At 41.7% G+C, this 27,389-nt stretch overlaps 1 protein-coding gene across 4 annotated transcripts; it reads right to left on the bottom strand.

Moving 5' to 3' along the window:
• Nucleotides 1-89: 89 nt before the first annotated feature.
• LOC139580190 (chromobox protein homolog 1-like) lies at nt 90-21,717 on the bottom strand. Of its 4 annotated transcripts, XM_071408775.1 has the most exons (7): nt 21,030-21,717; nt 19,148-19,241; nt 18,758-18,916; nt 8,163-8,337; nt 4,485-4,668; nt 4,266-4,360; nt 90-4,143 (listed from the first exon to the last, which is right to left on the bottom strand). In XM_071408775.1, exons 3-7 carry the CDS (start codon nt 18,864-18,866, stop codon nt 3,999-4,001), a joined length of 708 nt encoding a protein of 235 aa, XP_071264876.1. In that variant the 5' UTR covers nt 18,867-18,916; nt 19,148-19,241; nt 21,030-21,717; the 3' UTR covers nt 90-3,998. The 4 variants fall into 4 exon arrangements, with proteins under 4 accessions (XP_071264876.1, XP_071264871.1, XP_071264886.1 ...); XM_071408770.1 differs by lacking the exon at nt 19,148-19,241; XM_071408785.1 differs by lacking the exons at nt 19,148-19,241; nt 21,030-21,717 and adding an exon at nt 20,716-20,831.
• Nucleotides 21,718-27,389: the final 5,672 nt, after the last annotated feature.

Here is a 27,389-nt window from a genome sequence, read left to right as displayed (position 1 = left end):
CCTTGACGATTGAGTGATATGACTAATAATACTTATACGTACTAAAGAATTACAAGTTAACTTGTTTCATCAAATTATATGAAACACCATTGTTAACAAAAAAGATTTATTGTCCAAAAACATTTAAACAAGTAAAAGTAACCACTGCAAATGGTGACATTGATTGAAAGCAAGAAACATGCAACGAGATGCATCTTCAGTAGACACGAGAAAGAGTCAAAGACAAAATAACTAAAAAGGTTACATATGAGCCACTTTTCTAGGATATACTGTATATATAGAAATCTTCCGGTCTAGTATATTAGAAAAGATATACAGCCCTCTTAGACTTGTAATGTTAAAATGAGCAGTAAAATGCCAATGCAAAATCAATCCAAGGCAACAGGCTCTATACCAGGGCTGTAAAACCCCTGGTACTGGTGGTTGTCTTCAGTACCTCAACATTTAAAATGTTAGTCACGATTAATCAGTTAAATCGATTAACACTTTCATTCAAGCTATTGTTAGCTGTGATTAATCGATTAAATCAATTACTTAATTTAGGATTTTTTTAAAAAATTTAGGAATATTCAGACGCAGTAGAGCAGTGAACAATTCTGCAATTAAGCCAGCGGTAGCAAAGCCCCACAAACCAAACTTGAATATAATCCACCCACCTCTGTGAGGGTGTCAGATGTTTCATATAACCCGCTCACCTCTGAGGGTGTCAGATGTTTAATTGGCAGCTCATTTTAATATAACAGGTCCAGACTCGGCGAGTATTAACATCAGAGCTCAAAGGTAAAGTCTGAAAGTAGAATTAGCTTAGTTGGAGAGGTCATCGTGATCTGGTCTTGCCATTTCTTGGGCAGGAGGCCCATAATCTTTTTGTCAGTTGTGTGAGATGGATAAGTTGCTAGATTGATCTATATTCACATGGCTGTCAACACCTTGAATATATTTACTTTACACTATAGACAGATCACCATAAAACCGTTGTATTTACTTTGAGTCACAATATAGACTATACCTAGGGAACAGTCTTTATTTAAAACAGGGGTTTAGTAAAACAGAAGCATGTGCATAGACCAGGGCATTCCAACCCTGTTCCTGGAGAGCTACTCTCCAGTAGGTTCTCTTCAACCCGTTTTTAATTTACCTGAGTCAGCTTATCAACCAGCTAATTATTAGAATCAGGTACACTAGATTAGAGTTGGAGCAAAAATATAAAGGACTGTAGCTCTCCAGGTACAGGGTTGGAGAGCCCTGGCATAGACACTACATTTACCTCTGTGTATACCTCTTGGGAGAGATTTGACACTTGAATTACTGGCTTATGTTGGTTGCATTGCAAGAAAACACTTTTTTTTGTCCATCCCTCATCTTCGCAACCACAGCCAACCATAGGCCTTGACTGGGCCCAACCCTTCCCACCCCCTTAATCCAAATCCATGTATTTACAGTGCAGTTTGATCGCAATACCAAACCTTCTAAAAGCCCCAATCACCTCAAGGAAGCCTGTGAATGGTGAGCATGTGCTGCACATGGGAAGAGCCCGACAAGAAAGCGGGACAGACTATGTGGACGTTATAGTAAATCAAGCTTTCCACCAAAGATGAATCTGAGTGAAAGCCCATCTTTCGCATCTTCGTCTGTAGCTTCTTACTTATTGGCGGTTTTCTGAGGGTATGTTATCTGACAGGAAAGTGGATCACACCAATCAAGTTTTATTAGCCATGGGTACGAGCTTACATAGGTCATACTGGTGCTCTACAACAAAGTGAGTTGCTCCATACCAGGGTTTCTGTTGGCTAGTAATAGCTGGCTTTTGGCCAATTAAAAAAAAAAGGTGAAAAGCCGATAAATAAAATTGCTGCCGGCCAATTTTCTGTGAAAAAAAAAAATAATCCCATTGGAAAAAAATGCCTTTTCACCTATTCATTGATGGAAATACCAGTCGATGCAAATACATCTGACCGGTCAAGATTATCGGTATATAGGTTCATTTGCTGTTTGTGTATTTTCGTTAGTCTTTATGCATCTTATCACATGCACACAGCATACAGATGCAGAGCGTAATTTGAGCGGAAAATCTGTCAGAACAGAGGAGCTGCTGGTACAGCTTCTCAAACAGCGTGTTCCTTGCTGCTGGAGTCAAACGTGCTTTTACAAGCCCAATCATTGCACAACTAAATGCAATCGTGTGTTAAAATAAGATGATGGCCATCATTAAAAATAGCTACTATTTTATTTATTAACTGGCAATTGAAGCGCCCTTATTTTAAGTGCCTAGGCAACGATATGCAGGCTTCAGCGCATCACACACCACTTAGCAATGAAATGGAGGCAGTATGCATTTAAAAAAACATTCATTGTTTGAAACCTGAATGTTTTACTTCATATTATGAGGCATGTCTTCCCTCGCTTCAAAGTAGCCTAGCCAACATCCGACCGTAGAAACGTAAAGGCAATTGTTTTAGAGTTCCATATGCCATTGAAACCAGCAGCCTATTTCTCTCATGTTCTAGTGGTTGTCAAAGGCACAATCCTAGTCATATTAGCAACCCATGCTAGTTGTTGCATCTTTAGATTAAGAGGGGAGATCAAATGGATATTTTCATCTCATGAAACCGCTCGCATGTGCATTGCGCATTTCACAACAGTGTTTTCTTGCCAATTGCATTACGGAACAAACATTCACGAAGGGTGAAGAAATAATAGTTTATCAACATTTTAAGCTAAACGTTCTGATCGGTAGCATCAGCCTCATTGCTTTAACTTTTCTGTTTTGTTTTATGTAGCCTAGGCCTACTGGTTGTATGAATTTGGGAGTTCGTTTGGAGTAGACCATTTCTTTATCGCACAGAACGACAAGCTGACCAATAAATAGGTTTATTGTTCCACTATGGGGGATAGTAGACTGACATAGGCAGGTGATTTTGCTGTTCGTTACTCGTCTTGTTGGCTGAGGAAAAGTACATGTGGACAGTTGTTCTAACATCTTCAAAGTGCGCATTGGAATACGGTAGGGACGCACGCCGTTGCATCCTCGATTTGCATGTTCTTTTTAGATGAATTACCATAATGTAAAAGTCATTTCTATCATACGGAGCACCATGGCTGTAAGCCCTAATCAGGTTACGCACACAATGTATATGGGTCGGGAAAATGTCTCAAATGTCCGGTAAATTAAAATGCTGCCAGTCAAATGTCCAGCACCACATTTTCCTAACGGAAACCCTGCTCCACACCATTGTTCACAACTCTATACACCTATGCGTAACACTTAAAGACCAGAATCTAGGTTAACTCCAGTCTGAACAGCCAAAACACTTCTTAGATCGCTCTCATAACCAAATAAAACCACAACTATTTACACATTATATGATAATGATATGGCAAGGGAGGGCAGGTGCCAACACTTAAAACAGAGTTTCTGAAAAAGTCGAAAGAGAAACAAAAAGCACTGCAAGTTGCTCGATGAGGGATGTGTCGGTACAAGATAATGTTCTGACTAGAAATCAACTTCGACATTTCACGCAGGAAAACTGGAAATTAAGATTGGCTATTTCAATTGAATTAGCTGAGAACGTTTGCTGGATCATGTTTTGGAATCTGACCCTTCTATTTTGTAAACTCAGCTGCTGTAGTGATACCTCGCTCACTCAAAAGTGTATCATCTCGACAAAAGCTTTTCTGAGGCGAAGCTACAGTAAGAGGAGCTGGTGATTTTAAAGCAATTCAGTGCTCAGGGACTGAAAACTACATATCCCATGGTCCTAGCTGGTGAGGCCTGATAAAGTGATCTTGAGACTTACGAGTTCTATTTACCCATGCCCCCCAACCCACCTCCTTGACAAGTCTTCCCATCATCCCTACCCATCTGTCAACCTCTGTTTTAGTTTCAACAGTCCGGGTTTGCAGAATGAAGCTTTTGAAACAAATCAGCTTCTCTGTCCCTCCCCACCACTCTAAACCCCACCCTCTGTACCCCCTTCCCCTTCATCCTGGACCTGTGGCTAGTTCTTATCATCCTTCTTCTCTTCCTCCTCGGTGGGGTAGGAGTGCCATGTCAGACGCTCCTCGTAGAAGGATATGACCACCTGTGGACATTTAATGTTTGCCTCCTTGGCCGGCACCAGGTCCGCCTCATCACTGTTCTTCCTGCGGAGACAGAATTTAAGGGTGAAGCCACTTTAACCAGTTTTATGTCCCACAAACATTTTCCACTCTCCCAGTAACGTATAGCGAAAAGTGTCAAAATTCCAATGCTGCCCAGAACTCACCATTTCATGAGGAACATCAGCTCTCCACTGGAGTCTGTGGCTCCAATGATCCGTTCGGGGTCAAGTCCACGAGCAAAGCCTCTGGGCTTCTCTGCCTGGAAGAATGATAGATAAGGAGAGCGAAGAAGAGAAGGGGGAATAGGTTCAGTACAGGACTACGTTCACGGTCTATAGTATCAGGCATGTTCTTTAATATTGAAGCGAAGTACAGGCTCTCACCTCATCTTTCCTCTTCTTGGGCCTGCCTTCTTCACCCCCTGCCTCTGTGTCAGACTCACCAGCTTTCCTCTTGCCACCAGACTCTTTCTTGTAACTTTCTTTTTTGTTATGATGATTCTGCATGTACTCAGCAATCAGGTCAGGGCAATCCAGGTTGTCCTGCGGTTCCCATGTATTGTCCTCACTGTGGTAAACAAAGTGTAAAAAAGGTCCATTTATACCTGGGCTACAACCATCAGATTCCCCCCCCCCATGAAAAAAAAGGGGCAGGGCCCAGGGTGGCAGGACTACCACCGCAACACTGGAGGACGAAGTAGTAAAACAGACCGATGCCAAATATACAGCAGCTGAAGACCAACCAAGCAAGTCACTGTGTCACCATGGACCAGAACAAGCTGGAAGTGTTTGAGATGGCTATTGACTTTTGTAGAACGATGAGAGCAACCAACAAGAGCAAAAACAACTAACCAAAAGGAAAGGAGATTAGGTAGCAGGCTTTGGCTTATGCAGTGCCAAGCCCAAAGAGTAGGGTCCTATAAAAATCTACGATATGGAGAACCCGGACAGAATCCAGACATTAAAATGGAATTCAACATTCAAACATGTATTGAACTTAGGACATCAACTAAATGTATTGTATTTATTGGAAAATCTATTTACCCAAGATTATAATAAAGACCTGAACAAATAGCATAAGGGATTCATATTTTCCTTTAACTTAGAAGAGGCAACGGTGCGGGAAAGCCCCTGTGTGCGCGCGTTTGTCTACCACAAAGCCATTAGCGATGATGTGAATTACAACCGTCTTCTGGTAGATGGAAAGGCTTTCCCAAAAACCTTCTCATTGAAATGTTAACTGCAAAAGTAGTATATGCCTACCTGGCAGAATTATATTATTATTTGCATGAATCCAGCAGTGATTTGTTTAACAAATCTGAAATAATGTGTGCTATAGGTCTCTTGCTGGTGCCAGACTGCACACTTGAATTTAAAGGGTATCTACACCCAAAAATGTAAATGTCTTAGATTTTTCCCAGACCTCAAAAGTGGTCTCCTGGTATGGTTTAAGCATTGTTGTGTACATACAACATCCAATTTTGTTGTTTTATATTTAAAAAAAATGATTTTTGGAGCGAAAAATTGAAGGAAAAAACAGGGAAAATATAGGGAAAATATCAAACGGAATTAGGTAAAGATTTTATTTATTTTTTTTTTTTTTTGTTGAAGGCCCTAAAGGAGCCTATGCAAACTTGTGTAGCGAGCTGGAGTTGGGTGATGTAGCCCAGTTCCATAATCTTTCCCAGCTGGTGGAGTTGGTGGCCCCTCTAATCGGGAAGCAAGACACTCATTTCAAAGACAGCATCTCTGCGATTCCTGGCAACTGGCGAGCGATAGCTGTCCTAATGTTTAAATGTTTGATGTTGATATTAGATAGGCATCGTGACAAAGAGACAACTATGAAGACAAGTAAAAACTAGCCAGCTGACTTTGTATGCTCATTTGCTAACCACACAAAACATGTAAACAATACATTAGCTAGCATTATTTAAAATGTTTCTTGCAGATATATATCAAATGTTTGGAGTTGGCTAGCATGTGGGCATACATAGCCAGCTGGCTTCATGGTTGTCTTTTTCTCACGATGCCCATATAATGTTCTGAGCTGTGTATCTGTGAGCTAGTTAAGTGTATCTGTGTGTATCTGTTAGCTAGTTAAGTTTGCAGCTAGCTGGGTTGACTTGTTGTCTTGGTTTTTAACCCTTATTTGGTAATCAGTGTCTTTGTGCAGGTGAGACCTACAAGAGCCTGTCCTTCCAATTTTGTATTGGACCTGCAACCGTCTCTAAAATCATTCCAGAGACTTGCAATGCCATTCATAAGGTGTTGAAATACCAATATCTGAAAGTAAGTTTTGGCTGAGGGGAATTCCTGTGTAATTCATTATACATGAGGTTGTAGTCCTTTAATATTTATGTGCTATAGTCCTGGGGACCCAAAAATGTTAACCCCTTTGATTCCAACTTTATTTACATAAGTATTCAGACCCTTTGCTATGAAACTTAAATTGAGCTCAGGTGCATCCGGTTTCCATTTATCATCCTGGAGATGTTACTACAACTTGATTGGAGTCCACCGGTGGTAAATTCAATTGATTGGACATGATTTGGAAAGGCACACACACCTGTCTATATAAAAAAAGTCCCACAGTTGACAGTGCATGTCAGGGCAAAAACCAAGACATGAGGTCGAAGGAATTGTGCTTAGAGCTCCAGAGACCGGATTGTGTCGAGGCACAGATCTGGTGAAGGGTATCAAAAAAAATCTGCAGCATTGAAGGTTCTCAAGAACACAGTGGCCTCCATCATTCTTAAAATGGAAGAAGTTTGGAACCACAAAGACTCTTCCTAGAGCTGGCCGCCTAGCCAAACTGAGCCATCGGGGGAGAAGGACCTTGGTCAGGGAGGTGACCAAGAGAACCCGATGGTCACTCTGACAGAGCTCTAGAGTTACTCTGTGGAGATGGGAGAATTTTCCAGAAGGACAACCATCTCTGCAGCACTCCACCAATCAGACCTTTATGGTAGAGTGGCCAGATGGAAGCCACTCTGCAATAAAAGACTTGGCAAACTCCCAAGCTGGCTGTCATAAGGCAACTAAAGACTCAGACCATGAGAAACAAGATTCTCTGGTCTGATGAAACCAAGATTGAACTTCTTGGCCTGAATGCCAAGCGTCACATCTGGAGGAAACCTTCCCTACGGTGAAGCATGGTGGTGGCAGCATCATGCTGTGGGGATGTTTATCAGCTGCAGGTACTGGGAGACTAGTCAGGATCGAGGTAAAGATGAACGGAGCAAAGTACAGAGAAATTCTTGATAAACCTGCTACAGAGTGATCAGGACCTCAGACTGGAGTGAAGGTTCACCTTCCAACAGGACAACAACCCTAAGCACACAGCGAAAACAACACAGGAGTGGCTTCTGAATGTCCTTGAGTGGCCCAGCAGGAGCTCGGACTTGAACTCAATCTAACATCTCTGGAGAGACTTGAAAATAGCTGTGCAGCAACGCTTACCATCCAACCTGACAGAGCTTGAGAGGATCTGCAGGGAGGAATGGGAGACACTCACCAAATACAGGTGTGCCAAGCTTGTAGTGTCATACCCAAGAAGACTCAAGGCTGTAATTGCAGCCAAAGGTCCTTCAACAAAGTACTAAGTAAAGGGTCTGAATACTTAAGTAAATGTGATATCCGTTTTTTATTTTGTATACATTTTTAAAAACGTGTTTTTGCTTCGTCAATTTTAGAACAAGGCTGTAAAGTAACAAAACGTGGAAAAAGGGGTCTGAATACGTTCCGAACGCACTGTACTTGCCAACCGCTGACAAGTGTTCCACACGACCACTTGTCTCAAGCCAGAGACAGTGGAGACCATTGTTGACCTTGCACAACATGCTCTGTGAGGAAAACGGCAACCAATATGCCCAACCTGTTGAGGGCCCAGGGGGTATGACAAATCCTGTTGCATGGTTGCATGGTGACAAGACCCCCGGCTACCCCATGGGTACCAATAAAGAGAAGCAAAATTATAAATCAATAAATGTATACAGGATTGTATGTAATGTATGCCAATATAATTTATGTGACTAGCATTACAAGCATTAAATCTTCACTCACTCTGAGAAGCCTTTCCATTTGAGCAGAAACTCAACGCGTCCCTTTACCACCCGTCGGTCCAGCACCTTCTCCACCACATATTCCTCCTCCTCTTCCTCTACCACCTCTTCCACCTTCTTCTTGGTCTGCTTCTTGCCTGCTGTTGCCACCAACTTGACCTCTTCCTTGGGCGGCTCTGGTGAAGGGGTGGAGTGCAGAACAGTTTGGTTAGACTTCATAGACTTCATAGACTCACAGCTTTAAGTCCCAATGATTATGGGCACACTTCACTATGGTCAGGTTGAGTCAGATTACACAGATTGGATTCATCCCAAAAACATTTGTTGGACTTGCTTTGCCAATCAAAATACAAATTGTGTCTTTTCTGCAATTAAGCAGCAGTGCCAGCATGGCAACTACGGGGATGCAAACTAACGAGGGCCCAAAAAGGTAACACTTTTTTTTTTTATACATTGAAACATGAAACAAACAAAAAACCCTGCTAGGGGGAAATGCATGTTTTAACTAATTAAACAACAAAGAAACTGATCTTCATGATCAGTCTCTGTGCGTAAAATAAAGTGGTTAATGTGAATATTACTCACAGCTAAAAAAAAATGTAAAGAAAGCAATCCAATGTTATTTGTTGCCTAGACTTCACTGCAAATGACACAAAAATCTTGAGAAAAAAACAATACACTAATATTACAGTTAGCCAAGACAGCCTTTATAATAGAACGCTTGTGACCACACACCTAAATATTGCACTTTGGAAAAAAACATCTTAAAGTAGAACTAGAATGAAACAGGCATTCTATTTTTGCTCTATTATAGTGGCCAATATAGACGTCGAACAAGTGCGCAAGGCTACATGTGTGCAAAAATAACGTTCACTAAGTTAAAAATATATATTATCCCCCCTCACACGTTACTGTTAAGTTCAACACAACAAAAACAATATATTTGGGCTACATTGCACATGATACACTTTCCGCATGTGGACACCTGTCCTACAATATGACAGAAAAAGTGAGAAAGAGGGAAAGTGTGTGGTGTTCCTTTCACCTCTATAGTGGCATCCAGCTTAAGCCAGGCCCAGCTACACTTGATCCCTGAATCCACTTGTTTAACGAGCAATGCCTCACTTTCACCTAATTCTCTCATTCTGAAAATTAACCACATACTGTAGAGGGAAAACATTCTTTAACAGATAGTGGTTAGTTCGTTAGCTAGTTAACATTTCACAGATTACCAGGGTCCAGTAAGCAACGTTAACACATTATTACTTGAGGAACGGCAAGGAGTCGTAAACCAGTTAATACTATAGCGAATTGGTTAGGTTACTAATGTTAGCTCATCTGATGTTGCTGACTTTATTAGCCAGCTCATTTTCACACATTAAACTCAATTATTTGATCAGTTAAGTTGGCTAATGTGGCTCAACATTTCTCTGGCTAGCTAACGGAGAATTTGATCCAGCTAGCAAGATACTTAATGCTTGTTCCACCCCACTTTCTCCCTCACCTCAAACTTTCCAAATGCCAGTTGTTTTTCGGTTAACGTAAACTCACTCACTTTTGTACATCGCCTTGGTCCGTACAATTGACCTTATTTTAGCGCCCCAAAAACGTAATACTTCCAGATCAACTGTAATGTCAATACCATTGTAAAGCACAATTTCTCCCCTGTCCAACAAAATTAATGACATGACCTCCACGCTGCCCGTTTCTGCATAATTCAAGAAGGCAATGAGCTCCTTCGGGTCTTTTTAAAAATTGCGGGTGGGGAAGCGAAACTAATGCGTGATAGTGAGAAGGAGAGGAGATGTGGGAAAACTTGCTTTTTTTCACTCGATCTGTCCAACTTATCACCTTATCGCCTCTAAAAAGTAAATAAAACACTATAAAGAGTTTATATAATGTGTCATTACATACCTATTTGAAGGTTTGTGTCGAATTTGTGTCGGTTTTTAGGGCGGTGCTAATGTGATCTTCAGAAGTAAACAGTCATGATCGCTTAGTGATGACGCAAAAAATGACTAGGTATCCCCCCTTACCCCTGTCCATTTCTTGTTTTTAAACAATGAGAAGTGCTACACCTGGTGGAGAGAGATTGTAAGACAGAAATAGTTGCTTTATGCGTGCTGTACGTTATGGCATGACACGTCACGATGTAACGGAGGGTCAATTTTTTCTACTTTTCTCCAATACTATAGAGCGATTACCATGTCGATCAACGCTTGAATAGAAACGTAGTTCACACCTCAGATTTTGAAGTCAACACAGTCGCTACAGTCCCATTAGTTTTCTTTGTAGCCTCGTTTGAATGTCGCGGTTACGCACATTTGTACGGAATGAGGTGAGTTTACGTTACAGGTTACAGCTCATGAAGTACGCTTCTTCACCTTCTCAACCCCGTCTCCGTGGTCAGGCTGCTCACCTAACGTTACCTCTTCATTATCGTTCAGGGAACGAGCTGCTGTAACTGCCTTTCTACTCTATGCTGTCTTTCCAGATCGCGCACTGATGTTGTAACTAGCAAATTGGTTGTCTCTGCAGTCGCTTGCTGCGCTGCATTCTGTTGTTATGTAAACCATTGGCTGAGCCTTTGATACAGCCAGTATTGCTCCAAACGCACATCACTCGTAGGCTTACAGCCAGTAGTGATCCAACCCCCCCTTTCGCAGAAAGGTGACTAGTTTGCGTCCCTGCAACCTTCGTACCTTTTTATTATCAACCCTATTTGCCAACCCGTTCTTCATTACAGTTCATGGAATTGTAGAGGACTATGCTGAGACGGGCTATCTGATGTAGGCTTCAGTGTGCCTCAAGATCTCTGGCTCTGAATCACTAACATCTGACTGATCCACTTTCAAATTGGGTTTTTGTAACTCTGTAAATATAACCAAATCATGGCAATGGGTTTCTGTATTCAAAGAGAGATCCTCCAACTGACCCTCGAAGATTTGTTTTTAGAGGGAGTTAAATTAGTTTGGTATGCTCCTGGGGTAGTTTTAAGGTGTCCGGTATGGGGACTTGACCCAAGGATTTAACATTTCAAGGACATATAGTTGGACATACAGGTTGGGCAAAGGATAAGAAAAAAAAACAATGAAAGGTTTCGGTCACTTTATTTGGATAGAATCTGTGGAGCATCTACAGATGGTCTATCAACAAACTGTTCATCTGTTGATAAGCAACTGCATGCTAAAGTTAGGTTTAGAATAAAGGTTAGGGTAAAGGTTACGTTTAGAGTTAGGATAAAGGTTAAGGTTAGGCTTAGCAGATAATTCGTTTAAATGTTACTGATAGAGCATCTACAGATAGTCTGTAGTAGAGGTCGACCGATTAATCGGAATGGCCGATTAATTAGGGCCGATTTCAAGTTTTCATAACAATCGGTAATCGTTATTTTTGGACACCGATTTGCCGATTAAAAAAATAATAATAATAATTTTACACCTTTATTTAACTAGGCAAGTCAGGTAAGAACACATTATTTTCAATGACGGCCTTGGAACGGTGGGTTACCTGCCTTGTTCAGGGGCAGGACGACAGATTTACACCTTGTCAGCTCGGGGATTCGTTTTGGCAACCTTCCGGTTACTAGTCCAACGCTCTAACCACCTGCCTTACATTGCACTCCTGACTACCTGTTACGCGAGGGCAGCAAGAAGCCAAGGTAAGTTGCTAGCTAGCATTAAACTTATCTTATAAAAAACAATCTTCACATAATCACTAGTTAACTACACATGGTTGATGATATTACTAGTTTATCTAGCGTGTCCTGCGTTGCATATAATCGATGCGGTGCCTGTTAATTTCTCATCGAATCACAGCCTACTTTGACAAACGGGTGATGATTTAACTAGTGCATTTGCGAAAAAAGCACTGTCGTTGCACCAATGTACCTAACCATAAACATCAATGCCTTTCTTTAAAATCAATACACAAGTCTTATATTTTTTAACCTGCATATTTAGTTAATATTGCCTGCTAACATTAATTTCTTATAACTAGGGAAATTGTGTCACCTCTTTTGCGTTCCGTGCAAGCAGTCAGGGTATATGCAGCAGTTTGGGCCACCTGGCTCATTGCGAACTGTGTGAAGTCCATTTATTCCTAACAAAGGCCGTAATTAATTTGCCAGATTTGTACATAATTATGACATAACATTGAAGGTTGTGCAATGTACCAGCAATATTTAGACTTTGGGTTGCCACCCGTTAAGATAAAACACGTAACGGTTCAGTATTTCACTGAAAGAATAAACGTTTTGTTTTCGAAATGATAGTTTCCGGATTCGACCATATTAATGACCAAAGGCTCGTATTTCTGTGTGTTATTATGTTATAATTAAGTCTATGATTTGATAGAGCAGTCTGACTGAGCGATGGTAGGCAGCAGCAGGCTCGTAAGCATTAATTCAAACAGCACTTTCGTGCATTTGCCAGCAGCTCTTCGCAATTCTTCAAACTATGCGCTGTTTATGACTTCAAGCCTATCAACTCCTGATATTAGGCTGGTGTAACCGATGTGAAATGGCTAGCTAGTTAGCGGGGTGCGCGCTAATAGTGTTTCAAACGTCACTCGCTCTGAGACTTGGAGTGGTTGTTCCCCTTGCTCTGCATGGGTAACGCTGCTTCGAGGGTGGCTGTTGTCGATGTGTTCCTGGTTCAAGCCCAGGTAGGAGCGAGGAGAGGGACGGAAGCTATACTGTTACACTGGCAATACTAAAGTGTCTATAAGAACATCCAATAGTCAAAGGTATATGAAATACAAATCGTATAGAGAGAAATAGTCCTGTAATTCCTATAATAACTACAACCTAAAACTTCTCACCTGGGAATATTGAAGACTCATGTTAAAAGGAACCACCAGCTTTCATATGTTCTCATGTTCTGAGCAAGGAACTTAAACGTTAGCTTTTTTACATGGCACATGTTGCACTTTTACTTTCTTCTCCAACACTTTGTTTTTGCATTATTTAAACCAAATTGAACATGTTTCATTATTTATTTGAGGCTAAATTTATATTATTGATGTATTATATTAAGTTAAAATAAGTGTTCATTCAGTATTGTTGTAAATGTCATTATTACAAATAAAAAATATATATATATTTTTTTTTATAATAATAAAAAATTATTGGCCGATTAAAATCGGTATCGGCTTTCTTGGTCCTCCAATAATCGGTATCGGCGTTGAAAAATCACAATTGGTCGACCTCTAGTCTATCCCAAAAAAGAGTAACCAAGGTTTCTGAAACTATGGTCCACCTCTAGCTTGGACCATAACATTAAAGAGCTGGACTGCACCCTTGAAAAAGTAAAGGGCACAACGTAAACTTAGCAAAAAAAGAAACGTCCCTTATTCAGGACCCTGTCTTTCAAAGATAATTTGTAAAAATCCAAATAACTTCACAGATCTTCATTGTACAGGGTTTAAACACTGTTTCCCATGCTTGTTCAACGAACCACAAATAATTAATGAACATGCACCTGTGGAACGGTGGTTAAGACACTAACAGCTTACAGACGGTAGGCAATTAAGGTCACAGTTATGAAAACTTGGGACACTATAGAGGCATTTCTACTGACTCTGAAAAACACCAAAATAAAGATGTCCCTGCTCATCCGTGTGAACGCCCCTTAGGCATGCTAACAAGGAGGCATGAGGACTGCAGATGTGGCCAGGGCAATAAATTGCAATGACCATACTGTGAGACGCATAAGACAGCGCTACAGGGAGACAGGATGGACAGCTGATCGTCCTCGCAGTGGCAGATCATGTGTAACGACACCTGCACAGGATCGGTACATCCGAACATCACACCTGCGGGACAGATACAGGATGGCAACAACAACTGCTCGAGTTACACCAGGAATGCACAATCCCTCCATCAGTGCTCAGACTGTCCGCAATAGGCTGAGAGAGGCTGGACTGAGGGCTTGTAGGCCTGTTGTAAAGGCAGGTCCTCACCAGACATCACCGGCAACAACGTCGCCCATGGGCACAAACCCACCGTCTCTGGACCAGACAGGACTGGCAAAAAGTGCTCTTCACTGACGAGTCGCGGTTTTGTCTCACCAGGGGTGATGGTCGGATTCGCGTTTATCGTCGAAGGATGGAGCGTTACACCGAGGCCTGTACTCTGGAGCGGGATCGAGGTGGAGGGTCTGTCATGGTCTGGCGGTGTGTCACAGGATCATCAGACTGGGCTTGTTGTCATTGCAGGCAATCGTAACGCTGTGCATTACAGGGAAGACATCCTCCTCCCTCATGTGGTACCCTTCCTGCAGGCTCATCCCGACATGACCCTCCAGCATGACAATGCCACCAGCCATACTGCTCATTCTGTGCGTGATTTCCTGCAAGACAGGAATGTCAGTGTTCTGCCATGGCCAGCGAAGAGCCCGGATCTCAATCCCATTGAGCACGTCTGAGACCTGTTGGATCGGAGGGTGAGTGCTAGGGCCATTCCGCCCAGAAGTGTCCGGGAACTTGCAGGTGCCTTGGTGGAAGAGTGGGGTAACATCTCACAGCAAGAACTGGCAAATATGGTGCAGTCCATGAGGAGATGCACTGCAGTACTTAATGCAGCTGGTGGCCACACCAGATACTGACTGTTACTTTTGATCTCAGTTGTTGAATCTTGTTATGTTCATACACATATTTACACATGTTAAGTTTGCTGAAAATAAACACAGTTGACAGTGAGGACGTTTTTTTTTTGCTGAGTTTATATGATTCATGGATATCTGAAATCTGAGGACAGACGAGATCGTGTAAAGGATGATGATCAAAGCAAACAGTAACAGATGAGTGCATAGTTGACAAATGTGTGTGGAGGGTGGACACAATGCAGTACATATTAGGCTTGGGCGCTATACCGTATACCGGGGTATTAGTAAAAAGCTACGGAATGGTTTTTCAATACCATTTAAGCTAGTGATGCACCGATATTACATTTTTGGGCCGATACCGATATCTGATATTTTCCTTGCCAAAAAACCTGATACCGATAACCGATATTTAAAATTTGAGCAGCCTTAAGCATTCTAGTACAGTTAAATAGTTAACACACACACGGACGCAGTGGTCTCTAAGGCACTGCATCACTACAGTCCCAGGTTTGAATCCAGGCTGTATCACATCAGGCCGTGATTGGGAGTCCCATAGGGTGGCGCACAATTGGCCCAGCGTCGTCCGGGTTTGGCCGTCATTGTAAATAAGAATTTGTTCTTAACTGACTTGCCTAGTTAAAGGTTACACACACACACTGACCAAAAAGTTATTTTGTTGGCATTTGCATTTATCCCCATTACCAATAAAACATCATCAAAACCTATTTCTTTCACTTACTTGCTGTGCTGTTTTGTTGTTCAGTTGTTTCATTCTCAACCAGGATTTCTATGGAACGCCGTTTGGGTCTTTGCATGTCAAATAAGACACGTCAAATAACACTATTTGACGTGTCAAATAAGCTTGTTGACCAATCAGGACCTGAATATGACTGCATGTCACATAATAATTTAACACGTTCATATTTTTTTTAACGTAGTTACACTATCACTCGTATTTCATATGTCACGATTCATCGATACGTATGCTATGATGCTGGTAAAGTTCTCGCACATCTACAGTGCTGGTCATAAAAAAAGCTAGCTAGCTCACGGATGCAAACAATGTTCTTCCCCAAAAACATATCAAAACGACACTCTGTTTCAGTAGCTATAGTTAGCTAGCTAACTATATAAATAGGTGTCATCTAAAATAACCCTAATTTATAAGACTGTTCTTATTTGATTAATGGTAGTCGGACCCATCTATGTGAAGCTAGCCACAATAAGGATTAGCCACAATATTGGACTTTGCGGTTTGCCTTCAAAATAAAAGTATGTTATTGACAGTGATGCAAATGCATACAATTAGTAGAATTATGCCATAATTGAATAGATCATGCTAAACGAGGTTGGAATGTTGTTATATAAAAACAAAAGACAATGTTAATTTGACAAAAATCTGTTGAAATCACACAATGTATTATACTTTAGAATGGCATTGGGGGCATACTTATTTCACTGTACAGCCTTACCTATGGATTGTGGATCAATGACATGACGTATCAGTCTACTCAGTGACACCGAGAGAGCATTAGCATCGTAGTTCTTATTGCAGGACTCTGAAAAAACTGTGAATTGAGCCACATTTCTGGTCAACCTATGTGTATTGAACACTATTCCCGAAGAAAAACAATACTGTGTGGATGTCTTGGAGTCTGATAACTGAGGACGTTGGAAAAAAATATATTGGGTATTGAATAGCCGGTTACCCCATTTCATTGATCCCCAATTCTTAAGTAAAGCTGTACAGTGCAGTATGAATGTCAATACACACAATAGCTTGACTGGGGAGGTGATTTCACACAGTCACAGTCACACAATAAGAGCTACAACGCTAATATTTGCATAAACCCTTCACAGTTGTGTTGTGTGGGTGTCAGCGAGTAGACTGATAACCCGTTTCATAGCTTCACATAAGTGATTAGCTTCTTCCAAAATCAAGCATTCGATTGGTAACAGCAGAGAATCCCCTCCTGCATCAAGAACCTTGCTGGCTAATATTTGCTATTCGCGTGCAGCAAACTGTGTATCATTTGAGTTTCTTGTATAGTTTAGGTCAGAAGCTGTACAAAAGGTTTTCAATGCGCTTGTTAGCATTTAGTTAGCATTCTCTATGGAATTTTAACTGTACTTGTTAGTATTGCTAACCTTCAGATTACAGAGTATCAGTGGGGTTTGAAAACAGCGCCCCCTGTGTTCAGTGCCGGTATTACCGAATATCCCAGTATGGCACAAGGTCGGTTTGAAGGTATGACAATCTGGATAGCGCCCAAGCCTAGTACATATCCCCCTAATCTTGTCAAGGTGGGCAGCCAAGTCAGAGAGAATCCTCTGGATGCCCCACACAAAAATATTGACGTAATTCCTGTTCTAGAGCAGAAGAGCTTGTTTAGGTTCAACTTCTGAAGAATGACGCAGGCTACATTACATATTCAAGAATTGGAGGTGAGTAGGAATGCAGAGGGAAAGATCTCAATTGAGTAATCTTCGCGTCCTCTCTCTTTCTCAAAACCCATTGGATGAGCAAGCCAGTGGTCTCTCCCCTCTGACCTTATCCTCCAATGGGTTTTGCGAAGGAGACGAGGAGAGGAAGCGAGCATTTAGCAATTGAGATCTTCCAGAGGTGATTTCCACATGGAGTGGAGAAACATCAACAAATATGGCACTGACAGCTGTCAGTGTAGCTAGCTAGCATGATAACCTTATCTAGCTAACCTTATCTAGCTAGCTAATGTTATCGGTTGTTGCTAGGTCTTTTTAACTAGACCATATTCAAAAGATTAGCCAGGTGGCTAGGGCTGGTTCTGGATATGTCATAAGCATTTAGAGAAAACTTTGCCACAGATGGAAACCACTATCTTTGACTTCGCCATCTATTGTTGTCTCCAAAGTTCTGGGATTTTCCATAAAATTGTGACTGCTAATCCACCATAGAAAGTTTTAAGTTGAAGCTCCTTTAATATCAATAACTATGAAAGGTTTAGAGACATGTTTTTCTACATTGTAATGGACACGGACAGTGCAATATTTGGTAAGTGGGCTCCAAACAGGCATTGGCTGCGTTACAGCCAAGCAAAATTAAGCAGTGCTCATGGTTCTCACAGAGGAAGTGAAATGAGACTTCTATGACTTTGCTGATGATGCACAACGCAAATTAAATGCAACCACACCCTAAGCGCATCGGACACGAAACACCAATACAAATGGAACAGCACAACAAAATATATAACAAGTTCCTTGAATTTTCTTTCGCGGGTGCCTTTTCAATATAGGATATTGTTGTTTCTTGCTGCACCAATCAAAGCAGTGGAGCGTGTTGTGAAGCAATGGGAAAGTTCGTCTTGCCGCAGGTGGGCAGAGAATTCTTCTTAGGACCAATGGAATGGTCAAAAAAGAGCAAACCCCGCACACCTGGGGCACCGTGCCTTGCAAAACGAATTCACCCAAAACTTTAGTGGTCAAAATCATTCATCTTGGGGCGACAGGGTAATCGGGGTTCCAAAATGTTTTAGATTTTTTTTACAGACTAGCTAAAAAAAAATAAGTGAAACTTCACAAATTCTCCAATAGATTATGATAATTTGCTGGTAAATATGTGGAGGTGCAAAAACAACAACTAATTTTGCAGGTTTATCTTATTATTAAACAATGCCAAGCTAGTTGATTGTAACATTCAAATAAAACCCAGCCCTGAAAAAAAATTGTAGACTGAAAAGTATTAGCACCTCCATCTCAAAGGGGAAAACACACGGCAATGACACGGAAAATAGTTACCACTTCGAATTTCCCACTTCAAGCCCAAATATATCATACATTGACTAAGGCGATCAACTTAAATCCTTGTGCAACATCACGGGTAAGCTATGGGCATTGTTTTTTACCCCCCCCCAAAAAAATGTGAATTTCCACTTGTGTGCGTTTAAGTTCGGCCGAAGCTGGCCAGTCCACCACCCAACCCTATGGCATTCATAAAACAGAAACAATGGATTACCGTTTGCATTAGTAGGAAGTTGATCTACACCTTCAGTGGTAACACCAGTGGTAACACTGGGGATCACATCGCTAGGGGCTTCTGTAGCGGTAGCAGTAGGCTCACTCATTTTCAGACTGGGAGAAGGCAGTGGAACCAGTGGGTTCCTAGTCAACAGAGCTAAACAGGGTGAGAAGGGGGGGGGGGGACATGGATCAGAGGCATACGGGAGAAATCACAGTAGGAAGTAGAGAATGGCATTGGTAAGAAGAACACATGGTATCGTCTCTCACAGTCAATCGACTACTAACGTGTAATGCATGCATACCACTACAGCCCAGATTGAAACATCTGTCTCATTGTTCTATCGGATGTATAAATGTGAAGCATCCAGCTGGCATTTCCACTCACCACCAAATATTGTGATGAGAGGAAGAGCAGTGGTCGACAGTGGGAGAAGATGGAGCGAGATGGAGTTTGGCCGTCATCCTGCTAATTTTCTCATCTATAAAACATTTGATCTCAATAGAGTTGTGACCAAAACTACAATCTGTTACAAACAGAATGGACTAAGTTATGTAAACTTTGTCCTTTGCTAGGCTCTCCCTAACAGAAATATGCAAATACGTGCTAGAAAGCGCCAATAAGATCTCGCTAGCTCATCCTTGGCGCTACCAAACTCCTTGCTTGTTCTGCCTAGTATGATTCATTTGTGCCTATTGGAAAACAGGCTATGGTCTATCTTGGGTCAGTTATTTTTTTTTTAAATCTTTGACTACAGTTCCTACTACGTGGTCAGTACTAAAACGCATGGAGCGGCGATATGTTTCTATTAAAAGAGCTGGCATGCATTGATTGTACTGCAAGTCTGCAACTAATGCAAACAAATACATAGAAAAACACATTTGACGAGAATCACTCTCGGTTTGTCATCACTATTTCCAGACATATTTATGACTACAGTCTAAATGATGGTACACTGTTGGTGTGATTCCCAGAGGAGAGCCCTAGGAGTTGGTACCGGTCTCGAATACATGATCTAGGCAGGGGGTAGGGACTACACGAGTTATTGAACATTCCATTGGGCTGTAGCCTTGATGTGGTGTAGACTAATGCACACCTACCAATTAAAATGTCAGAAGCACAATCATTTCAATCAGACCAGCAATCATGCAGTCATACACATAACATGAGATTCAGCAGGTGAAGGGGTCAAGCTTCGAATCTGGACATCAATGCACAGTAATGCCACATACAGTCGAATCAACTAAAGCACACAATCACTACAACCCACTGACTGAAAACAACATGGTGAGAACAAGAATGTCTGGAGGAAGAAAAGGGGGGGGGGGGGGCACACACATCCTGGTTCTTATCCTATAGAATACATAACACCAAGAAAACGCTTACCCCCACCCCCTCTTAACTGAACATTGGGGTAAGCTGGGGTAAAACATCACTATCATACAAACACTGACAACGCAAATGTGTTAAAAAACATAATTAAATAGGACATCGTTTTTCAGTGTCATATATTTTGTAGGCTAAACAACGCATTTGAGTGGCAGCTTTGATGTGCATTTAAAAATGTAAGTAATTTCAAGAAGGTGATGATTTCTGATTCCATTGCCCTATTTGGGTAGAATTGAGTTTAGGTGCACGCTGCAGTTCGCTGGTGGCTATAACGTTCTTAACAGACAATGCCAATAAATTATGCAAATTTAGCCACTTGTAAATCGATGCAAATATATTTGTATCATAAGCAGTCCTTTCTTTGCAACAGCACGTTTCCTCTCTTTTATGAGTAGCCAATTCGATGAGGCACATTCCTGCTTGAAAGAATGCAATGAAATGTAGCAACCTAATCGTTTTCCTACATCAATAATAACGGGCAATCAACACAGTGCAACAAAATAACAACATGGTCAAATACACGGTAACTGTAAAGGGCTACACACAATTGCAATTTATTAACCAACCCGTTCCCTCGGCCGCTCCACATTGTGGTGCTAGGTTTTTTTCCCCCCAGAGCTCTCGAGACGGAATGACTAGTCGTCCATGTTGACCTGAATCATAGCACGAGCAATCTACACGAACTCGCGCGAAAACAATGCAATTGAATACTCAAAACAGAATCCGCATGCAACAATGTAGCAAGATGCACATTGCAGGGTCAATATATTGGCCTATTGAAATGTGCTTATCACGCATTGTGCATAATAGAAGGTTAACGCTGGGGGGAGAAACCGCTAAAGAGCAGAAGGCTATTATGGTGAAGTAACTAGTCACTTACCTTTACAGAGAATTGACTCGAATGAATGAATGGTCGGAAATGTAGTAAATGTTATTAAATGGATACCAATGGTTTATCTAAACAATTTTAGTGCTTATCTTATATAAATATCAGCTTGTAAAATCTATTTAAAAAATACTCTCTTCTCATTTAAGCGTAAAGCTACAGACAAAAGCCATCCAGTGCCTCCTTCGTACCCGCCACCTCCGGCCGAGCGTGGCTACGCAGCGTGTTATTGTATGGCACCATGGGAGATGCAGTCTTTAAACATTTTATTTTTCTATCTTTCTTTTCTCGATTATAAACATATTGTTCAGAGATGTTTGATGATCTTTATTTTCAATGTTTAGCTATTGGTCCAGCATGTCAATGGGTAGAGCAATTACTTTACTTACAATGTCTTGTACTTGGTTCTATTCTCTAGAATTCCAGGATTGATTGATGAATTTACCATAAAAAAGTCACATTTTAGAAAGCGGTAGTAATTCAATAACCTATGACACCAACAGTTGTGGATGCCTGAACACGTCTCCCCCCACCTTGCTCTCCATGTTTCTCTCTCTATTCCTGTTGGCTGGCTAGCTTTCACTGACTTCAGCCAGTGAAAAGCGACTGGCAGACTTTCTCTTCTCCATCTCCATTGCCAGATTTATTTTTAACTGACTGCACTTGCATGACTGCACCAACATTTATATCATACATATTCTGAAGGTATAGCATCTTCGATATCCCGACTGACAAACTGCTGTATGTGAAAACACTCAGACCTCTGATGAAGATGTCACCCATGAGAGGTGCCATCTTCACCCTCTCTGTGTCCTTTGGGATATCATTAGAAGCCATCCTGTTAATTGTTTGATTAATTATAATACTTAACAGTCAATAGCCCAGACAAACAGTGCTTCCAGAGATAGACAACAAAATGTGCACTCATTATGTTTTCATGTAAATCAGAAGGAACAGATGAAAAAACACAGAATTAATGTGTAAATGATTTAGAGCTGGGCAGTGATGCATACTAACAAAATATCAGTAAAAGCTTGCATTACCTGCACACGCACTAGTCAAAGTTTTGTTAAAAACAAGACTACACTGCTGCAGAGCTTGGTCTTGCGGCTGACACTGTATCCAACGTGTATGTGTGTGTGTGTGTGTTTGTGTGAATGATGATGATATGTGTGATCTTATTTTTATTATTATTTGTATCTGGAATGCACAAACAAAAGCCATTAAACAGGATCTCTTCTGCATGCTCTTCCACATCTACAGTATGTGATCTTGTCAACACACATAGGGTCATATCCTCTTTGTTCATTTGACACTAAAAAAAAGAGCTGTACTTTTGGAATGGAAATGCAAATGCCTCTTCATTTCAATCAATCAATCACATTTATTTATATAGCCCTTTGTACATCAGCTGATATCTCAAAGTGCTGTACAGAAACCCAGCCTAAAACCCCAAATAGCAAGCAATGCAGGTGTAGAAGCACGGTGGCTACGGAAAACTCCCTAGAAAGGCCAAAACATAGGAAGAAACCTAGAGAGGAACCAGGCTATGAGGGGTGGCCAGTCCTCTTCTGGCTGTGCCGGGTGGAGATTATAGCAGAACATGGCCAAGATGTTCAAATGTTCATAAATGACCAGCATGGTCAAATAATAATAATCACAGTAGTTGTCGAGAGTGCAGCAAGTCAGCACCTCAGGAGTAAATGTCAGTTGGCTTTTCATAGCCGATCATTAAGAGTATCTCTACCGCTCCTGCGGTCTCTAGAGAGTTGAAAACAGCAGGTCTGGGACAGGTAGCACGTCCGGTGAACAGGTCAGGGTTCCATAGCCGCAGGCAGAACAGTTGAAACTGGAGCAGCAGCACGGCCAGGTGGACTGGGGACAGCAAGGAGTCATCATGCCAGGTAGTCCTGACGCATGGTCCTAGGGCTCAGGTCCTCCGAGAGAGAGGGAGAAAGAGAGAATTAGAGAGAGCATACTTAAATTCACACAGGACACCGGATAAGACAGGAGAAGTACTCCAGATATAACAAACTGACCCTAGCCCCCCGACACATAAACTACTACAGCATAAATACTGGAGGCTGAGACAGGAGGGGTCAGGAGACACTGTGGCCCCATCCGATGATACCCCCGGACAGGGCCAAACAGGAAGGATATAACCCCACCCACTTTGCCAAGGCACAGCCCCCACACCACTAGAGGGATAACTTCAACCACCAACTTACCATCCTGAGACAAGGCCGAGTATAGCCCACAAAGATCTCCGCCACGGCACAAACCAAGGGGGGGGCGCCAACCCAGACAGGAAGATCACGTCAGTGACTCAACCCACTCAAGTGACGCACCCCTCCTAGGGACGGCATGAAAGAGCACCAGTAAGCCAGTGACTCAGCCCCTGTAATAGGGTTAGAGGCAGAGAATCCCAGTGGAGAGAGTGGAACCGGCCAGGCAGAGACAGCAAGGGCGGTTCGTTGCTCCAGAGCCTTTCCGTTCACCTTCACACTCCTGGGCCAGACTACACTCAATCATATGACCCACTGAAGAGATAAGTCTTCAGTAAAGACTTAAAGGTTGAGACCGAGTCTGCGTCTCTCACATGGGTAGGCAGACCATTCCATAAAAATGGAGATCTATAGGAGAAAGCCCTGCCTCCAGCTGTTTGCTTAGAAATTCTAGGGACAATTAGGAGGCCTGCGTCTTGTGACCGTAGCGTACGTGTAGGTATGTACGGCAGGACCAAATCGGAAAGATAGGTAGGAGCAAGCCCATGTAACGCTTTGTAGGTTAACAGTAAAACCTTGAAATCAGCCCTTGCCTTAACAGGAAGCCAGTGTAGGGAGGCTAGCACTGGAGTAATATGATCAAATATTTTGGTTCTAGTCAGGATTCTAGCAGCCGTATTTAGCACTAACTGAAGTTTATTTAGTGCTTTATCCGGTTAGCCGGAAAGTAGAGCATTGCAGTAGTCTAACCTAGAAGTAACAAAAACATGGATTAATTTTTCTGCATCATTTTTGGACAGAAAATCTCAGATTTTTGCAATGTTACGTAGATGGAAAAAAAGCTGTCCTTGAAACAGTCTTGATATGTTCGTCAAAAGAGAGATCAGGGTCCAGAGTAACTGTCACGTTCCTGACCTGTTTTCTGTTGTTTTGTATGTGTTTGATGGTCAGGGCGTGAGTTTTGGGTGGGCAGTCTATGTTTTCTGTTTCTATGTTGGTTTTGGGTTGCCTGGTATGGCTCTCAATTAGAGGCAGGTGTTTGACGTTTCCTCTGATTGAGAGTCATATTAAGGTAGGTTGTTCTCACTGTTTGTTTGTGGGTGATTGTCTCCTGTGTCAGTGTCTGTATGTTACGCCACACGGGACTGTTCCGGGTTTTGTTTGTTTGTTCGTTTTATGTAGTCTGTTTCCTGGTTCATGCGTTCTTCACGTTGTATGTAAGTTCGGGTCCAGGTCTGTCTACATTCGTTTATTTGTTTTGTAATTATTCAAGTGTTCGTCATGTTCTTCAGTTTTGTTTATTAAATCATTATGTATTCACAACCCGCTGCAGTTTGGTCGAATCACTACTCCTCCTCTTCGTATGAAGAGGAGGAGGAAGCCCGTTACAGTAACGCCGAGGTCCTTCACAGTTTTATTTGAGACGACTTTACAACCATCAAGATTAATTGTCAGATTCAACAGAAGATCTCTTTGTTTCTTGGGACCTAGAACAAGCATCTCTGTTATGTCCGAGTTTAAAAGTAGAAAGTTTTCCCATCAAAACCATGAATTGAATCAATTGGATAGGATTAAAATAGAGAAGGGATTAACTCATAGGTCTATATGAGCAGGTGGACAGTATAATGTATATTTGTTTATGTAGATCCCTAATTGATTTGACTGTGTGGCGAAGCGTTAAGGGTCAGGCAGGATGACAAGTGGTGTGATAATGTCCCCTGTCTCCTGAGGCTAGGTAACGCATGTGTTCTTCAAATGCATGAATACATCCCACACACACACACATGCGCATGTATGCACATACACACGCATGCAAACACACCTATTCCTCCTCCAAACACACACTGCACCCCTACCCCCTTTTGCATGTACACAAACACATGCACACATATGGTGTCTGCATTAGAAGTATGAGTAAGTGGGTAGAGGAAGGAAATGCAGAGGGGGAGAGGAGGGAGATGGGTAGAGGGAGGAGGACAAACAACACGTTCAGCTTCATTAGCGAATAGCAACCCCTTTTAACAGGAAGCCCATTATTCACCCAGGACCCCAAGTCAATTACAAGTAGGAAGGAGGTGACTTTGGTGGGAACTTTCAACAAACCCTAACTCTCATGGTATATGAAGAAAGAAAACTCATATGTATCGATTATATGGTGGCCAAAGAACTGCTCCGATTGTCTGGTCCAAGTCCTTAGTCTATATAGCTGATGATTGTGTTTTAGTTAGTGTTGACAATTTTTATATTCAAATGTAAGTTGTACTCACAAATCAGCGTGTTGCTGCCACTTGCCACAATATTCTGTTGAAAAACAGTAAAGAAAACAGCAATCTCAGTTCACCAGGACAAGGAAAAGTTTGAGATCTTACTGAAAGAGGAGAGGATAACCGAGGTTGAGAGGGGTGAAGTCTACCTCAGGAGGATGAAAGCGGGTATAGAGAGAGATGGGGGTGAAGGGAGAGGTGGGGAATGAGGGAGGGGGATAAGGGGTGATAGGGTCTCTCTCAGGTAATGTTGAGGAAAGAAACCTGATTGGGTTTTAGCAGAGAACAAAAGAGAGCACACAGAATTCATCTTGTGTCTGCAGCATGATAGGTCTAATTACCCCATTACTCACTAAGACCAGTGGCCCTGTGTATGTGAGAGAGAGGGGTGGGGGGGGAGAGAGACAAAGAGGGGTAGATATAGAGAAACAGAGTAATAGAAAAAGAGAGAGTCCGATGAAGAGAGAAAAATAAAGAGGGAGAAAGTAATGTGTTGTCGAAAAAAGTGTCTACAAATCTACATACAGTGATAACAGCACGAGATCAACCTATCATGAGATGATGTGCTACCATTGGAATGACTATTATAATTAAGCAATAAGGCCCGGGGGGGGGTGTGAAATATGACCAATATACCACAGCTAAGTTCTTATGCGCTAAGTGGAGTGCCTGGATACTTCAAGATAAGAAAAATATATAACTTTTAAATATTGAAATAGCAACACGAGGAATAACTACACAGTGAATAATGAATAATGAATAACAATAACGAGTAAAAATAACATTGCTAATACAGGGAGTACCGAGTCGATGTGCAGGGGTAGCTACACCATACATGCATATTCGCAAATTAAACTTGAGAGCTTGCGAGTGTAAACCTTGAGCGACCACAACTGCATTTCTGCATGCAGTAAATTAATAACAGAGCAGAGATTTTTGTTCGCCTGAAGAAATACCTACTTCATGTCAAGATTCAGAAAGGACTGCGTCCCTACACGGATGTCTTTTCTCCCTCTCACACCAATTTTCCAGTTTGCTCTCCAAAATAAATGTTGCTTTCGCAACTGCTTACTATAATTTTATAACAGGGAAATTCTAGCCAATGAACATAGCCTGTAGCGGTCTACTGAAATAATGGACCATAGAGATAAAAAGGGTCAGTGAAAGGTGAATGATGGCTGACAATAATAAAGAGGTAAATTCAATAGTTTTTCAATAGAGGTCCTAGCTAATCAACTATGATATCAATATTGAAATTGAAGTAAGTAGTTATTTGGTCTTATTAAAGTTATTAAAGCAGGCTATTGATGAGGCAAGCTAGTTAAACGTTAGCTAACTAATGTTAAAGCTAACGTTTAACCATGTGGTTTAGTTTAATAGACCGTCTCTGGTTAAACTAAGCGCATTGTACCTAAATTGAGGAGGTGTTTAATAAAAGAGAAGGACATGGAACACCATGACTGGGTGGCAGAAGAGGGGTGAGAGGCAGGGCAAGGTGAGAACCGACAAGGGAAGAGGGCTCCCGAGTGGCGCAGCGGCATCTCAGTGCTTGATGCATCACTACAGACACCCTGGTTCGAATCCAGTCTGTATCACAACCGGCCGTGATTGGGAGTCCCATATGGAGGCGCACAATTGGCCCAGCGTCTTCCGGGTTTGGACGGTGTAGCCATCATTGAAAATAAGAATTTGTTCTTAACTGACTTGCCGAGTTAAATAAAGGTTAAATGTAAAAATATATATATTTTTTTTAAAGAGCAGTGATTGAGGAGGGGGAGCCAAGAGAGGTCAGGCTCTTAACCAAATAACAGTCATTATTGTAAACTGCTAACCGCATAATTTGATCTACAATCTGATTGAAATAA

This window comes from Salvelinus alpinus, chromosome 1 (genome assembly GCF_045679555.1).
Source record: "Salvelinus alpinus chromosome 1, SLU_Salpinus.1, whole genome shotgun sequence".
Lineage (NCBI taxonomy): Eukaryota > Metazoa > Chordata > Actinopteri > Salmoniformes > Salmonidae > Salvelinus > Salvelinus alpinus.
The sequence above is the reverse complement of the archived record's forward strand: the minus strand, read 5'-3'. Positions and strand labels throughout refer to the sequence as shown.

Excerpts from the sequence above, each read along its gene's own strand:
- LOC139580190 (XM_071408775.1), bottom strand. The coding sequence starts at position 18,866 with ATGAGTGAGCCTACTGCTACCGCTACAGAAGCCCCTAGCGATGTGATC. Across the intron at positions 4,361-4,484 it reads CCAAGAAGAGGAAAGATGAG|GCAGAGAAGCCCAGAGGCTT; the intron begins GTGAGAGCCTGT and ends TCATTCTTCCAG. Across the intron at positions 4,144-4,265 it reads CTGATGTTCCTCATGAAATG|GAAGAACAGTGATGAGGCGG; the intron begins GTGAGTTCTGGG and ends CTGTCTCCGCAG.